The following is a 17,740-nucleotide window of genomic DNA, read 5'->3' on the forward strand; positions in this document are numbered from 1 at the left end:
TTTTCACTCAACAAATAGTTAAGCTCTGGAACTCTGCCGGAGGATGTAGTAACAGCGGTTAGTGTATCTGGGTTTAAAAAAGGTTTGGACAAATTCCTGGAGGAAAAGCCCATAGTCTGCTATTGAGACAGACATGGGGAAGCAACTGCTTGCCCCAGGTTTAGTAGCATGGAATGTTGCTGCTAATGAGTTTCTGACAGGTACTTGTGACCTGGCTTGGCCACTGTTTGGAAAACAGGATACTGAGTTAGATGGACCATTGGTCTGACCCAGTATGGCTACTCTTATGTTCTTATGACTATGGTTACTAGTAAGGGATAATAGTATGCTTGTGGATTGAAAGTGGCATTTATCCTTTCAGTGCCTTGACAAGAACATAAGATACATACCATACTGGGTCAGACCAAAAGTTCTTTGCTCTGTGACTGTGGTCAATTCTGGAAGACAGTATAAAAATACTGAGAAAGAAATAGATGTTTGGTGTACTGTAAATGCTTAGTTGCCACTCAATATTTCTCCTTTTTTTCCAGGTGTTTTTCTCTGCTTACATCTTTAATAGCAATGTAATGGTGAAAGTAGCCACACAGCCGGCTGATAACCCCCTGGATGTTTTATCCAGGAAACTCCACCTGGGACCAAATGTTGGGCGAGATGTTCCTCGTCTTTCTCTTCCTGGCAAACTTGTGTTTCCAAGGTAGGATATGCAACTTTTAGTTGTCTAACCAGACCATAGTATCACAGCTTTCATTGCCACCAGCAGAGGAAAGAAGTATGTTTGACGGGAGTTTGGGGAATAAAAGAAACTCAAATTTATAATCTCTTGGAAATACTTTTTTTTTTTTTTTTAAATACATTTCTTTATCAAATTTTAATCATGTTATAACCAACAATAAATCAATAAAACAGAACAAAACAAAGAGCTGGTATTTTTTGTTCACCGTAAAGGAACAATTCCAGCGCTAAGATCTTGCCAGATACTTGTGACCTGGATTGACCACTGTTAGAAACAGGATACTTGGCTTGATGGACTTTATTCCAAGTATGGCAACGCTTATGTTCTTATGTATTGCAGGCTTACCAACCCTTAATTGGCTAGTATAATTATTTTTCCAAGGACACGCAGAACACACAGAGCACACATATGGATGACGTCATCTGACGGACCCCTGCTTGTACATGCTCCCCAGTATTCTATCAGTAGAAGCTTTGGGAAACAGTTTACCACACATGCATGGACCTTCCCAACTGTGACATTACATGGGACCACGGCAATTCTTTTTCCACAAAGCTGTGAGGACGCTGCTTCGGTTTCCTCCTCAGACAGCCTTCTGATTCTGGTGACCTTCCTCATGGTTTTTTGCTGCTGTTTACTTTTGTTTGTAAGTGGCGTAAGATCTTTTTTTTTCTCTCCCCTTTCCTTTAGTGTACCTAGTTTTTTCAGCATTTAATAAGTTCCTTATTTTTCCACAGCTCACTTAGCCCTTATAGGTCTGATCAGTTTGTCAGGTAGACTTCTCTTTCTCCTTTTTTCTGCCATCGTTGAGCTGTTTAATTTTGCTGCAGCTGTTTTTCCGACCATGTCACAAAAAACTCCCAGTGGTTTTTAAAATTGTTTCAGATGTGACAAAGCCATATCCCACACAACTGGTGCTTGCTGTGTCTGGGACCAGATTATTATGATTCTCTTTGCAAACTCTGTTCACAGATTAAAAAAAAAAAAAAAGAGGTCCATTTAAAAGTTCAGAAGAACAGCGCATAAGCATTTTTGATGCTGAGAAGTCCGGTCCATTGATTTTTGGTATCGGAAGCATAGTCTTCCATGGCTCCTGGAGCTGCATTGGATACTAAGATCGTATCAATGCCAAGGAGGTCACCCCCCTGCCTTGCTGTAGAGTGTCAGTAGTGCCCATCAGGACCAAGTGTCTTTGGGTCCCATGCCGAGGACATGTAGGGATTCGATGTCTTTGTTGACACCAATGTTGAGCAGAAGCGAAGAGGCATCTGCATCGGTTCTCTTCAAGGCATATTACCAGTACCTGAGAAGTACTGATGCAGTGAGGAGCCGCTTCCCTTATTGGAATCAGCACTGATGCACCAGCCTCCGCCAAGCCAGGTTCAGGCTTCCGATTAGGGCCATCATCTCAGGCTTTTCCCAGCCTGAGCTTTTGTTGATGTCTGCCCTGGATGAATGGTTTTGGGTTATATTGCAGGAAGAGCTGGATTGCATCCTGTCTCGATGCAATGTTGAGGCATCGACTTTGAGGCTGCTCCAGCCCATACTGGAGATTGTTGACTGATCCTCAATACCGTTGCCTCAAAGGGCTTCTGAGTTGGTGTAGGTTGATACTGTGATGATTTCTGCCCCTTGAAGGGATGGTGAGTGTCTTCCTTGTGGACTAAGTGGTAGCATGTTCCTTGGCACTCCTCTCCAGAGTCTGGATGTGCTTCCAGTGGTCTGAGGCAGGCACAGACTCAAGCGTCTCAAGAAGGGTATTATCCTGAGTCCATTTCTGACTGCTCATAGGAGCCAGAAGATTTATCGCAGTAGGGTTCCCTTGATATCCATTCAGATTCTTCTCCATCTCATAAAAGGAGAAAGTCTTGACCTGAATAACTTTCTTCACTACCTTTTTGCGGGAGATGGCCGAGTCCATCCCATCTAACTTGAATGTCGAGGATGAACCCAGGGATGAGATACTGGACATCCTTGACATTGAAGCCCTTCCCAAGGACATGACATCTTTCTTGCTATGCAGATGAAACATTGGGAGACTCCCCTCTCTGTGTAGCCCATTCATAAGAAGGCCAACTCTATACATAGAGTCCAAAAGGGCCACCGATTTGAGAAACAGCTTCCTCACCACTCCACCTCCCCCCCCCCCCCCCCCCCCACCCACCCAAGAAGGATGCTTGGATTTTGGAATCTTTAGGGAGGAAGGTTTTCCAGAATGCTGTGTTCATGTTCCACACATTCTTAACAGCTCTACATGAGCATGCACTTGCAGAACTTAGTGCACAGTGTGACAGAGTTCATCGATACTCTGCCACCAGAGGTCTACCGGTTATTAACCAAGCAAAAGAAGTGCAGAAATCACATAGCCAGAGCAACCTATGATTATTTTTAATGTTCAACATTTTTATTGACCATATTTAAAAAAGTACATCCAATCAAATGTGTATACAGAGATAGATATGAGGAACATACAGCAGAAAAGAAAAAGGAAAAATAATCCGTCATCAAATATTTACAAGTGTCCCACCCTATCCCACTATATAATCATGGTAACTATCCTCTAACCCCCATAATAAACAGTCCAAACAATAAAGAGATGCAGAGTATCAGTAATCGATACAAAACATGCAATGAAACTGATTAACACAGTCATCAAGCTGGGAGCAGCTAAAATCCCCCATCTAATCATCACTTCTGCTACTGACATAATGTACCCCGTCCTCCCTCTACCCCAACCAACCCATCCCCCATACCCAAACTCTTTCAAATTATAAAAACTGTGTGTAGGATCCCTTTGATCGGGGGTGGGATTCAAGCTGGCGCCATCACGCCGAGCACAGCAAGTCGGTCTGAGAGTTTACCCTAGCTAACTCTTTTTTTCCTAAAAAAAAAAAAAATGCCTCATACTAAGAGAAAGGGGATTGTTAGAGCCTTACCCTCCCCAACTCGTACATCTTCTCCGAGGCAGCGAACACTCGACGGATTTGCAGTCCGGCGTCCACCAGGAGAAATCGGAGTTGAAGACCCGCTAGATGCTGGGGCAGGGAGCCCAGCGTCGTTGGGACATGAGATCTCTTTGTCTCCTCTGGAAGCTGGAAACCCACCTTGTCTTGCCGTTCTACGAGAGGAGAAAGTTGATTTGCAAGACCCGGAAGGCGGGGAAATTGAGGTCAGCAGAGGGGGTTCTCCCTCGCAGCGAAAATCGGCAGTTGGTATGAACTCGAGAGGGGATAGTTTGTCTGGCCCTCCCAAGGTGATAACGCTTGATACCCTTTGGCAGGCTATGGAAAAAATGCAAGCCTTGATATTTGAATCAACTCAAGAAACAAAAAACTTGGTTTCTATAGTAGGCCAACTCTCTAAGTCGGTGGAAAAGCTGGAACAAGATTTTAAAGATCAAGTAAAGAGTTCCCAAGATGAGACTGTAAAGATTAAAGATAACCTATCAGTGTTGATGAAAGATAACATGAATATTTGCCAAAAAATTGAGCAAATTGAAAATTATAATAGGCGTTTGAACATGAGGATCCTGAATTTCCCAAAACCGACAGGAATGTCACCCTTGGATTTATTTAAAAAAATTCCTGGTAGAGAATTTGAAATATTCCTCTCAACATATACCTCCAATAAATAAGATTTTATTTTCTTCCTACAAAAAAAAAGCCAAGAGGACACCCTGGAAGTTGTGGAACAAGAAAAACCTGAGGAATTGAAAGACATCTCATTAATCTTGGAAGACTCATTGACTGAGGTAACAAATAGAGCTACTCTTCTAATTTCATTTGTTTTTGAACAAGACTATAATGCAGTTTTAAAGTTATTCTTTAAAAATATTCACCATAAATTTTGTGGTCAAAAACTATGTATCTTCCCTGATGTTACAAAAGTAACACAAGAAAGAAGAAAGAAATTTCTTGAAATGAGAGAAGAGGCGAGGTCTTTCGGTGCAACGTTTTTGCTCGCATACCCATGTAAATGTATTATAAAATATCTGGGTGTTAAGTATGTTTTCTTTGTACCGAATCAGTTAAGAGAGTTCATAGATCTGAAAAGGATAGTCGTCATAGTATCACTACAGCAGAAATATGTAATTGGTGGTTTTTAAGGGGCATAAAGCCTATTCTTCTATATTATTTCTTAATGTATTCCCCTGAATTTTCTGTTTCTCTCACCCCCATTATTGTGGTCTAAGGAAGACACAAAGTGAGCTAATATGAATGCCTTAATTTCTCATTAAGAGATTATATTTGTTAAATATACTACTCACTTATGTATCTTGTATTGTCTCTAACAAGATTAGTGCTTGTGTAAAGTTAAAATTGCATAAATAAATAAATTTAAAAAACTGTGTGTAGGAGAACAGACTATCTATTTACGACGAGACTGTACTTTAACTCAAAGGGAGTTAACCACTAAGCTGCACCCTCGTGTATATAAGGCCCCCAAATGGAGAGGAAACGCTTTCGACATCTGGGAGACAAAACGTGCTCCCCAACCCTCGAATAACATAAGACCATGAAAATTATTATGCCAATCCAATAATCTGAAGGTGAATCACTTTTCCGGTGGCTCAATATACAGCCTAATATACAGGCTTGCCTAATATACAGGCTTTGTGAATCAATTGCTGAGCGTCTCTACCCTGCAATGCAAAGAGTTCGTGTTTATCGAAAAGAGCTCCAAGAGGGGTGAATGGAATGCGTGAGCCTAATAAAGTTTCTAAGTAGTGTAAAAAAAACAGTAGTCCAAAACACCTGTACTAAAAAAACAATCCCAAAGAGAGTGAAAGAGCGAGCCCTGGTTGCGCTAACATTTTGTACACAAAGGCGTGTCAGCACTCTCCCCATTTAAAAAATTTGAACTTTGGTAAGGTATGCCCTCTGCAGTTTTCGAAACTAGCTGTCAGTGAAGATCTGCGAGAATACCAAAGTGGGGATCCGGGAGGTCAGGGTGTTGAAATCCAAAGAGAGGTTGGGTCTATCCAGATCCCGTGCCCAACATAGTCTAATAAGCTCCTTGTCCTGGGGGGGGGGGGGGGGGGGAAGGGTAGCAAGTGCTTTATAAAGGCCTGAGACCAAAAGCCTCTTTCCCTTCACCAACGCAAAAAATTGTTGCAAATGATGACTATGCCGAGACCCCATACCTTCAGCACACAGAGAGCCAGCATAATGGGATATTTGGTTATATGCATAAGTATTATTATTATTTTTTTTTTTTTTGTTACATTTGTACCCCGCGCTTTCCCACTCATGGCAGGTTCAATGCGGCTTACATGGGGCAATGGAGGGTTAAGTGACTTGCCCAGAGTCACAAGGAGCTACCTGTGCATTGGGTATTGATCTCTCTACCAATACCCAATGTCCCCAAAGTCAGCAAAGAGCCCCTATCAGTCAAAACATGCTCCAATCATGTAATGCCCATACGTTCCCAAGTCCGAAAGGTGCTAGTCTAATTACCGGGTGTAAACATAAAGTTACCATGAATTGGCAGCAGGTCAGATGTATGTGGGTTGACTCCCCAAAACCTAGTCATATCTTTCCAGAGCACCTGAGTGGACTCAACAACAAACTATTACGAAAAGCCAGAGGAACTAAAGGCCACAGAGCCTGACCTCCTTCCTTCCTTCCTTCCAATAACCTAGGATGTGTGGCAATTGAAGTTTGGATTTCATACCTCCCCATCAAAAGCGCCCCAACAGTTTGTAAAGCAGTTTTAGATCTTAAGAATACAAAGAGGCAGGAGTTGCATGATATAAAGCTGTTTTGGATACTCAAGCATGTGGAACAGCTGAATTCAGCCATGCCTTCAACCGCCCAGCCGTTGCCTCCAACAAACGGGAGACTTTTAAATAGTATAATTTATAAGTCTGCATAGAAAGTTGTATACTCAAATAAGGGAAAGAGTCTCTTGCCCATTGAAGTGGGAAGTTAGACCCCTTACTGTTTTTGCGACTCCTCCGTAGATCTTAATGCTAGGGACTTGGAGTAGTTGAGTTTGAATCCAGCAAAGTCGCCAAGTTCCTGAAACACCTCTAACAATGCGGGCAAGGATCATAAAGGCTCAGTAAGATGGACCAACAGATCATCTGTGAAGGCCAAAAGAGCAAGCTTGGAATTAGCTATTGGAATGCCTTCCAGATGTTGGGGTACCTCACGAATAAGGGGATCTAACGACAACACAAACAGAAGGGGGGACAACGGGCAACCCTGCCGGGTGCCTCTACGGATGCAAAACTGCCTGGAACGCACTCCATTGACCCACATACATGCCTGTGGGTCAGAGCAGAGGACCTGGTCCACATCCACAAAGAAACCCTCCATTCCTGGAGGATTGGGAAAAGGACTTGAATCAGGATGTTTCGGAGGCAGAATGGAAGAGGGTATGCTTGGAAGTCAAGAAAGCCTCGATTTGTGTGCTTATTAAAGAAAATGCGTATAAAGTGCTGAGCAGATGGTATTATACACCTGATAGAATTAAAAGAATGTTCCCTGAGGCTTCTGATAGCTGTTGGAGATGTGGAAGGGAGACGGGAACTTTTTTTCATATTTGGTGGGGGTGCAGTTTGATTCAAACTTATTGGAAAGATATAACGGATAGGTTGTCTAAAGTTCTAGAAGGTACTTTTCCATGCGATCCTAAATGGTGCCTTCTGTGGTGGGGGAACCAGAGGGGAAAGAGATGGCAACAGAGATTCAAGAGAATGGGGTTAGCCGCCGCAAAAACCACTATTGCAATGCATTGGAAAAAGTCCGCTGGGCCAACTGTATGTAATTGGACTGGGAAATTTAAAACCATTATAGAGTTGGAAAAATTGACTGGTAAGCGTAAGGGGAGATATAATCCAGAGGCACCTGAATAGATTCATCTAACAGATACTGAGGGGGTTTAGGGGGGTTTGGGCTGTTGGGGGAATCAGTTGTTGAGGGGTTAGTGGGGGGGGGGGGGGGGGGGAAGGTGGGGAGAATAGGGGGGATAAAAGGGTTATAAGCATAATGTTAAAATAAAAATTAAATTGTTGCATTGTCATGTGCTTGAGCCAATGGCTCGTTATGTTTGAGATGTTACTTCAATAAAAATTCAAAGTTAAAAAAAAAAAAAAGAAACCCTCCATTCCATACTTCCGCATTACCACAAACAGGAAAGGCCAAAGCACCCAATCGAATGCCTTCTCTGTGTTGAAACTGGCGATGAGAGAAGGTACCCACCTCCCGGCAATCTGTGATGGTTCTAGACTACTGCAAGGCATTGTGTAAATACTCTGGGAGTGGACACGAGGCCAAAACGTGGAACACGATACCAGTAACATAACATAGTAAATGACGGCAGATAAAGACCTGTACGGTCCATCCAGTCTAGTGGTGCTTCCCTACTTGAAATCTTAGATACATAGTAACATAGTAGATGACGGCAGAAAAAGACCTGCACGGTCCATCCAGTCTGCCCAAGAAGATAAATTCATATGTGCTACTTTTTTTTATTTGTACTGTCCTCTTCAGTGCACAGACCGTATAAGTCTGGCCAGCCCTATCCCCGCCTCCCAACCACCAGCTCTGGCACAGACCGTATAAGTCTGGCCAGCCCTATCCCCGCCTCCCAACCACCAGCTCTGGCACAGACCGTATAAGTCTGGCCAGCCCTATCCCCGCCTCCCAACCACCAGCTCTGGCACAGACCGTATAAGTCTGGCCAGCCCTATCCCCGCCTCCCAACCACCAGCTCTGGCACAGACCGTATAAGTCTGCCCAGCACTATCCCTGCCACCCACCACCGGCTCTGGCACAGACCGTATAAGTCTGCCCAGCACTGTCCCCGCCTCCCAACCACCAGCTGTGGCACAGACCGTATAAGTCTGCCCAGCACTATCCCTGCCACCCACCACCGGCTCTGGCACAGACCGTATAAGTCTGCCCAGCACTATCCCCGCCGCCCAACCACCAGCCCCGGCACAGACCGTATAAGTCTGCCCACACTAGCTCCGCCTCCCAACCACCAGCTCTGCCACCCATTCTAGGCTAAGCTCCTGAGGATTCCTTTCTTCTGCACAGGATTCCTTTATGTTTATCCCACGCATGTTTGAATTCCGTTACCGATTTCATCTCCACCACCTCCCGCGGGAGGGCATTCCAAGCATCCACCACCCTCTCTGTGAAAAAATACTTCCTGACATTCTTCTTGAATCTGCCCCCCTTCAATCTCATTTCATGCCCTCTCGTTCTACTGCCTTCCCATCTCCGGAAAAGGTTCGTTTGCGGATTAATACCTTTCAAATATTTGAATGTCTGTATCATATCACCCCTGTTCCTCCTTTCCTCCAGGGTATACATGTTCAGGTCCGCAAGTCTCTCCTCATACGTCTTGTAACGCAAATCCCATACCATCCTCGTAGCTTTTCTTTGCACCGCTTCAATTCTTTTTACATCCTTAGCAAGATACGGCCTCCAAAACTGAACACAATACTCCAGGTGGGGCCTCACCAACGACTTGTACAGGGGCATCAACACCTCTTTTCTTCTGCTGGTCACACCTCTCTCTACACAGCCTAGTAACCTTCTAGCTACGGCCACCGCCTTGTCACACTGTTTCATCGCCTTCAGATCCTCAGATACTATCACTCAGATACATCCTGTAATGAGGATGTATCCAAATGTGGGTATAAGCAGACTAAGTCCGAAGAGCTTAGCCAATCTTGAGCCTGAATCATTGGAAGTAAGGTGCATAGGGCAACCATCATGAACCTTTCAGGGCCCTTAGGTCTATAATAGGAAAGAATTCGGTCTTTTTGGGGACCAGGAAGCACTGGATGTAAAATCCCTTCCCTTTTTTCCCTGGTGGAGCGAGCTCAACTGCATTGATCTGCAAAAAGGAGGAGAGCTCTTAGAAAGCAGTTCCTGGTGCTGAGAACTTTGATGCTCATGGGGTGGTGGGGTAATTTGAAGGCTATTTTTGCCAATGAAGGGTGCACCTCCACCTTGTCATCCAAAAGATTGTCACCTCGGCATGGGACATCTGTCGTCATCTCCTGAACTACTGGTTCTAGGTCCATTACACACAGCCAAACAAGTCTGTGCATACCAATATCTATAGAGGAGGCCCTGGACACCATATCTCCCTGTCGCCATGCAGACTTTGGGAGTGCACATGCACATGTTTACCTACTTAGATGATTGTTGATAAAGGGCACATCACAGGAAGGAGCTCAAGAATCAATGTAAAGAGCTATTTGGTGCTGGAGTTACTAGAGTTCATGGTAAATTACCCAAAGTCCCATATCTTTCTAGTGGAGTTCATAGGAACTCTGCTAGACATAGTTTAAGCCCAAGCCTTTGTGCCACACATGGACAGATGCCCTGAGTGGCATTGCTTTTTATGTTCGGCAGAGCCAGCAGATCATGACTTTGCAGATGTTAAGGCTACTAGGCCACATGACCTCTACAGTACATGTGTCCATTTGAGAAACGGCCCAGTAGACCCTAGCTTCTCATTGGTCATGGGGAGCCAAGCGGCTGTCATCGGTGTCACTCTAAAACTCAGGGATTCGCTCTTGTTATGGACAAGAGCCAGGAGAGGCTTATGGACATGTGCCACAGGTTCCTGCACCGGAAGGAGGCCGGTTCAGGAATTCTGCTTTGGGTGGAAATAGTGTGGAACAACGACCAGAGGAACCCTAGCTTGGAACTTCTTCCACCATGCTGGGAACCTGCTCAGGAAAGCAGAAGGCTGCAGTGGTGGTGTTATCCTCTTCCTGCTTACCAATGGAGGAGGAAATCAGAGTGGTAGTAGCTACTAAATCTCCTGTTGTAACATTAGAGTTGATTTGGGCTGCTTTGCAGAAGATGGAATCCTCTTTGGTTTCCTGAATGGGATATAGTTTTGACTCAGTCGGCCCAAGTTTCTTAGCGTGTGAAGGCTGTTGAACAGAAATGTGAAGATTTGGAACCTAAAGTATCTCTATTAGATACTCAAGTCAGCAATTTAAAGAACACAGTTAATGTTATTATGAAAGATGTTTCTTCACTCCAAAGGAAACAAGAAACCTTCGAGAACTTTACTAAGTATTTAATTTTGAGATTCATAAATTTTCCTAAAAGTGATCCTGTGTGTCCTTCGGATATGCTATGACGCTATTAAAGAGAGATTTTTATGGTTCCTAAAGCTTTGGAGAAAGAAAACTGTGATCAAAGTTTGCAACTTATTTCTTTGGGCAGTTTGAATGTTACTGCTATTTTAGAAGATTCACAGTTTGGAGCCTTATCCCATGGGATACTTTTGGTATTCTTTGCCCTGGAGCCTGACAAGATTTGGACTCGAATGCTTTTCTTTAAATATAAGATTTTTTTTTTTTGGGTGCAACTATTTCCAGATATTTCAAGAGCTTTTCAATAAAGACATAGGGCCTTTCTTGCTATGAAGGAGTTGATGATTTCTCAAGGCACTATGTTTTTTTTTTTTTGCTTTCCATGTTATTGTGTAATTAGATATCAGAATCATAATTCAATTGAAAGAGTTCTTGAACAATAGAATGTCCCAGATTTTCTCCTTCTTTACCTTCTTAAGTTATAATTTGTTAGCTTGTTACACTTGAAGTCTTATGTAACTTTCTACTGAAAATGGATGTGTAATGAAGAAATCCAGATTTATTTTCCAGTAGCAATTGTTTTGTATAATTTCTGGAGGTTTTTCTGATAGCCCTTTTCTTTGTTGGACCTCCTTCCCCCATTGTTTGGTCTTACTAAGATATATCTTTCGATGTCATAATCCTTTATTATTTTATTTATATATTAACAGGTTGGTGTAGCTATATTTTCTTAAATCAAGTTTGTTCTGGTATATGTATCTTTAAAATCTTATAAAAAATGATTTAAATGTGACAACTGGACTACTATTTCAAATTCCTGCACCTCACAAGACGTTGACAACGGATGTATCCTATCTGGGCTGAGGAGCTCATGTAGCTGGATTTCACACCCAGGGTTACGGGTCTGCCCAGAAGATGTAGTTTCACATCAATCTACTCGTGCTATGGGCTATTTGGAATGCTCTAGAGGCTTTCAGGGATCAGCTAATGCACCAAATTATCCTCACCCAAACAGACTGCAGTGTACTATGTCAACAAGTAGGGAAGCGAAGTATCATACCTCTTGTGTCAGGAAGTGATACTGGGCTTTCAACCATGACATGGTACTCAGAAACATACCTGGCAGGGAAGAGCAACAGTCTGGTGAACAGGCTTAAACAGTCATGCAACCGCACAAGTGGTCTCTCAATATGGGTGTAGCCTGACAGATCTTCTGAGTGTGGGGCACCCGCTTGGAAACTTTCTCTGCCACACGCCTCAACAACAAAGTGCCTCAGTTCTGCTCCAACTAGGATCACTTATACAGAAAAGTTGAAGACCTCCATATATCTTCCCAAGATTTACTGGAAAATTTACCAACATTGTCAGTCCATTCTGGCTATTCAATATTTCTTAGTGTATAATAGAAAGTGATGAGGTGAATCTAGAAGAATGTTTCAGCATCACCTTTTCCACCGAGGATATTCGTAACAGATTGCTCACCCCTCCCAAAGGAGCACCTAATGTGCTAGATAATTGTAGATATTGGAAAAAATATACTTTAAAATAAGATTGAGGTTTTAGTTGATCAAATATTTTAAGATAATTCTTATTAAATAATTGTTCTGAAGTATTCCTTTCTCTTTCCAAATATTACAGCCATACAGCAAGCAAATGTGAATGTTTTTGTTTTTTTTAAATTCCTCCAAAGTGGGATAAACAATGTTAATTTTTTAGCCCATCTCCAGTATGTGTGACCCTCCACATATTTCTATTGACAGCCATACTGGGGGGGGCAGTTTCCTTGCAAATCTGGCAAGTGTAACAGGTCTCTCAATCTTGTGAGAGAAACTGCCTTACTACCAACTTTTCATCTGTGATAGTTATCAGACTTTTATTTATTTTTTTATGTAGGAGGTGCTGTATTATGGAATATGCTCCCATTGGAAATTAGACAAATCAGCTCTGTTAATCATTTTAGAAAACAATTGAAAGACTTGCTCTGCTTATTGTGTTAAAAATTTGTATATTTTATGTTATACCTTGTAGAATGCATTATGTAACTTGTGTATTACCCACCTAGAATTGTTGGCTAGTGCGGGATAGAATTTTTTTTTATAAAATTGTGAAGCCCAACATATATTTGCCTTCCTTTTTATCCTGTTAGACCAGTCCAGTCTGGCAGGTTATATTGCCCTGCCAGCAAGTAGAGCTACAGAATCTGAAGTCGTCCAGTGATATCACTAATATAAGGAGTGGTACAGCCTGGAACTTGTCAGTATTTCTTTGCCTGCAGCAGATGGTGCAGATTGGACTGGTGCAGCCATATTTCTTCTGAGCAGGCCTGACTCCCCAGGGTGCAGCCCATGGCCGTGTTCCTTGAGATCTGCATCCACAGACCTTCCCCTGGTGAAGTGTGGCCAAAAGATCCACCTATGTCCACTGACCACTCATGAGGTTGTATTGTCCTGCTCAGCCTGTCGGCCAGACTGTTGTTTACGCCTGCCAGATAAGTGGCTTCCAGAAACATGCCGTGACGGCGCGCCCAAAGCCACATCTGTCCCTCAGTTCTGTTCCAGGCTTCAGGCCCATGACAGACTAGCGTCTGATGCCTTTCTCCTGCATTGGGGAACAGGCATCCTGTATGCGTATCCTCCCATACCTCTAGTAGGGAAGACTTTGCTGAAACTCAAGCAAGATGGTGGAACCATGATTCTGATTGCTCCCTTCTAGCTGCGTCAGATTTGGTTCCCTCTTCTAGAGTTGTCCTCCGAATAACCGTGGAGATTGGAGTGCTTTCCAACCCTCATCACCCAGAACGAGGGGTCACTTCTGCATCCCAGCCTCCAGTCTCTGGCTCTCACGGCCTGGATGTTGAGAGCTTAGAATTTGCCTCCTTGGGTCTTTCAGAGGGTGTCTCTCGAGTCTTGCTTGCTTCCAGGAAAGATTCCATGAAGAGGTGTTTCCATTTCAAATAGAGGAGGTTTGCCGTTTGGTGTGACAGCAAGGCCCTAGATCCTCTTTTTTTGATAACACCACCACCATCAACTCGGACCATTCTTTGGTTAAACTCCCCTCAGGATGGATACCACTTGGGCCCACTGACCCATTGATAGTGACATTCCATCAATGTGTATTAAGAGACATTGAATCATTAGAAAAGAATAATAATAGAAGATTCTACAAACTTTCTACAGAAGAAAACAGAGCTCTTCATGATCTTAAGACAAAGAAAGATATTACCATTAAGCCAGCAGATAAGGGGGGCAGTATTGTGCTTCTTAACACCAGTAGCTACATTCAAGAAATCGCCAACTATCCGATACTCAGTTCTACTGTAAATTAGACACAGATCCAACTGATGAACTAGGAAAATAAATTAATTTTTGGGTTGACTTTGGCTTCAGGTCAGGCTTCCTGACTACGACAGAGAGAGATTTCCTAACAACCAGCCACCCTATCACACCAATTATCTATATATTGCCAAACATTCATAAATATTTAGTGGATCCGCCTGGAAGACCAATCATATCCAGGATAGGTTCTATTCTTGAGCCTCTCTCCATCTTTGTTGATACTTTTCTCAAACCATTCCGCTCGTAAAGTCATAGATTTGTGACTCATCTCACGTTATTAATTTATTAGAAGAATATGATGGGGACCTCAGTGATATTATTTTGGTTACTTTTGATTTGGAGTCTCTTTACTAATATCCCGCACCAACCGGTTTTGGAAATTATTACAGATGTGCTGAATGATAGGGAAAATAACAGGGTCCCCACTGCTTTCATCACTCAACTGGCATCAATAGCACTTAAGAAAATTATTTTTGCTTTCAGGAATCATTCTATAAACAAATCAGAGGTACAGCAGTGGGGGGCAAGCATGTCCCCCAATCTTGCCATACTGTGTGTAGCTTTCTTTGAGCACCAACATCTAGAAGATCATCCATTTCAGGAGGAACTTAGATTCTGGAAAAGATACATTGACGATGTATTGGTACTTTGGAAAGGCAGCATCAACAGATTAAAGAATTCCATTCTTGGCTGAATGGCCTCAACCAGCATCTTAAATTCTCCATGAATTATGACAATAAGGCAATTCCTTTCCTTGACATTCTTATAAAGAAGAACACATACAACTTCACCACCACAATATAGAGAAAACCAACCAATAAAAATAATTTTTACACTTCCAAAGCTTTCATAACAGAAGTTTAAAGCACAACCTACTATACTCACAATTTCTTCAACTTGGAAGACTCTGCAGCAACTACATCGAGTTTGAAAATCAGGCAAAACCCATGGCAGCAAGATTTTAAAGTAGGGGTTACCCCATGGAGACTGTTATGAAAGGACTCAACAGGGCCAAAATGGCAAACAGGGACAAACTTTTGCAAGGCAACCTAGAACGAAAGAAACCTGATGATGTATGCAGTCTCAGATTTTCTAATCTTTCATCAGATATACAAAGAAGACATTGGCATATATTGGAAAATCACGGTTGCTTCAAAAACAAACACCTCACTGTTGCCCACACCAGAAATAAAAATATCAAGGAAATTATTGCGCCATCAGTACTACCCCCTATACGACCTCTGCCTCCCCACCAGACATCGACCCTCTGGGTCATGCTTGGTCTGCACATCATCCATGTGCATTATGGCTTTTATACATCTATTAAAACACTCCTCAGATTGCAACACAGAAGGAGTGGTGTACCTGATCATATGTCCCTGTCAACTAATCTACATGGAAAAACCATCCGGAAGATAAAGACCAGAATGATTGAACGCAGTATCAGACGAGGGGATGTTTCAGCCCCACTGGTAAAACATTGCATAGAACATTCCCATAGTTTTGGAGACTGTTTCTGTGCATTTAAGGTTCTTTTCAAACCTTTGAGAGGGGAAAACTTAGACATGATGTTACTCCATCATGAACATAGGACTATTTTTGAACTCATTACAGTTTATCCTGCAGGACTTAATGCAGAATTGGATTTAGCTGTTTTTATCTTAGATTACTTGTTTTATAACACCCCCCCCCCCCCCCCCCCTGTTTTTATTAGGGATCATTTATTTAAATCGATTGTGTTACTAGTTTTTATACATTTTACATATATATAATGTTTATTATTTATTTTTATTGTCTTGTCATCTGTTATATTTTATTGGTGTTGAACACCATAAACACCATTATTGTCTTTTGACAGATTATACTATGATTTAGACAGTCTCCCCTTCCTGTATATATAAAGTTCTACTGGGGTCCACTACACAGGGAAAATACATATATATTTTTTATTTTTATCTATTGCATTTGTATCCCACATTTTCCCACCTATTTGCAGGCTCAATGTGGCTTACAGAGTTTTGTTATGACATAGTCATACCAGGATATCTGGTACAATTAGTAATGTGCAAAGATTAGGTAAGGGAAGAGAGAAGGAAGGTGTAGGGCAGGATAATATAGAAGGTGGACTTTAATAACTGGGTGGGTTGGAGAGGTAGTTTGTAAAGTTATGGATTCTCTTTGTAGGCCTTGTTGAAGAGATGTGTCTTTAGGGATTTGCGAAAGTTATTTCGTCAATGGTTTTCAGGGCTGTAGGTAGTGCATTCCACAACTGCGTGCTCACGTAAGAGAAGGTGGTGCTGTGTGTCAGCTTGTATTTTAGTCCTTTACAGCTGGATTTTAGTCCTTTACAGCTGGGGAAGTGCAGATTACGAAATTTGCGGGCTGATCTTATGGCGTTTCTGGGAGGCAGGTCCACAAGGTTTAGCATGTAGATTGGAGCGTCTGCGTGAATGATCTTGTGTACAATTGTGCAGATCTTGAACGCAATGCGTTCCTTGAGTGGGAGCCAGTGAAGTTTCTCTCTTAGGGGTTTTGCACTTTCATATTTAGCTTTTCCAAATACGAGTCTGGCAGTGGTATTCTGGGCTGCCTGGAGTTTTTTGATAGTTTGTTCTTTGCAGCCTGCGTACAGTGCGTTGCAGTAGTCCAGATGACTTATTACCATTGACTGTACCAGGGAATGGAAGATGTATCTCAGGAAGAAAGGTTTTACTCTTTTGTGTTTCCACATGAAGTGGAACATCTTTTTCATTGTATTCTTCACGTGGGTATCGAGTGTGAGGTTTTGATCAATGGTAACTCCAAGAATTTTCAGATTTTGTGAGACGGGGAGAGAACAGTATAGTGTAGTTATGGTGGAGTAATTGTGTTGTGTTGAGAAGTGATTACAAGACATTGTGTTTTTTCTGCGTTGAGTTTTAGCTGGAATGCAACCGCCCAGGAGTGCATGATTTGGAGGCTTTGGTTGATTTTGTTGGTGATTTCGATTAGATCATGTTTGAACGGGATGTGGATCGTGACATCGTCTGCTTATATGTAGGGGTTGAGATTCTGATTGGCTAGAAGTCTGGCTAAAGGTATCATCATTAGGTTGAAGAGAGTTGGTGAGAGAGGGGATCCTTGGGGAACTCTGCATTCAGGTATCCATGGGGGTGATATGTCTGTGTTCGTTGTTACTTGGTATGATCTTGTGGTCAGGAATCCTTTGAGCCATTTGAGAACTGTACTTCCTACTCCGAAGTATTCTAGTATGTGTAATAGTATGCCATGATTAACCATATCGAAGGCGCTGGACATGTCGAATTGTAGGAGGAGTATGTTGTTGCCAGTTGCTATTGCTTGTTTGAATGAGTTCATCGCGGACACTAGTACATTTTCGGTACTGTGATTTGACCGAAATCCAGATTGAGACTCATGCAGGTATTCATTGAGTTGTTTCGTCACTGTTCCCTCCATGAGTTTGGTTATGAGCGGAATAGATGCTACTGGGTGATAATTGGTTAGGTCCATTGAACTTTTCTTAGCATCTTTTGGTAGCGGAGTGAGTAGGATATTTCCTTTATCCGTGGGAAAGAGACCATTTTGAAGCCTGTGGTT

The 17,740-nt window shown here is 42.6% G+C and overlaps 1 protein-coding gene across 1 annotated transcript in view; it reads left to right on the forward strand.

Annotated features, from left to right (window-relative positions):
* SPPL3 (signal peptide peptidase like 3) overlaps positions 1 to 17,740 on the forward strand; it is a 238,318-nt gene that overhangs the window by 194,389 nt on the left and 26,189 nt on the right. The window contains exon 8 of the mRNA XM_030218725.1: positions 531 to 694. Coding sequence (XP_030074585.1) covers positions 531 to 694 — 164 coding nt within the window. The remainder of the gene's footprint in view (positions 1 to 530; positions 695 to 17,740) is intronic.

Source organism: Microcaecilia unicolor, chromosome 11 (assembly GCF_901765095.1).
Source record: "Microcaecilia unicolor chromosome 11, aMicUni1.1, whole genome shotgun sequence".
Taxonomy (NCBI): Eukaryota; Metazoa; Chordata; class Amphibia; order Gymnophiona; family Siphonopidae; genus Microcaecilia; species Microcaecilia unicolor.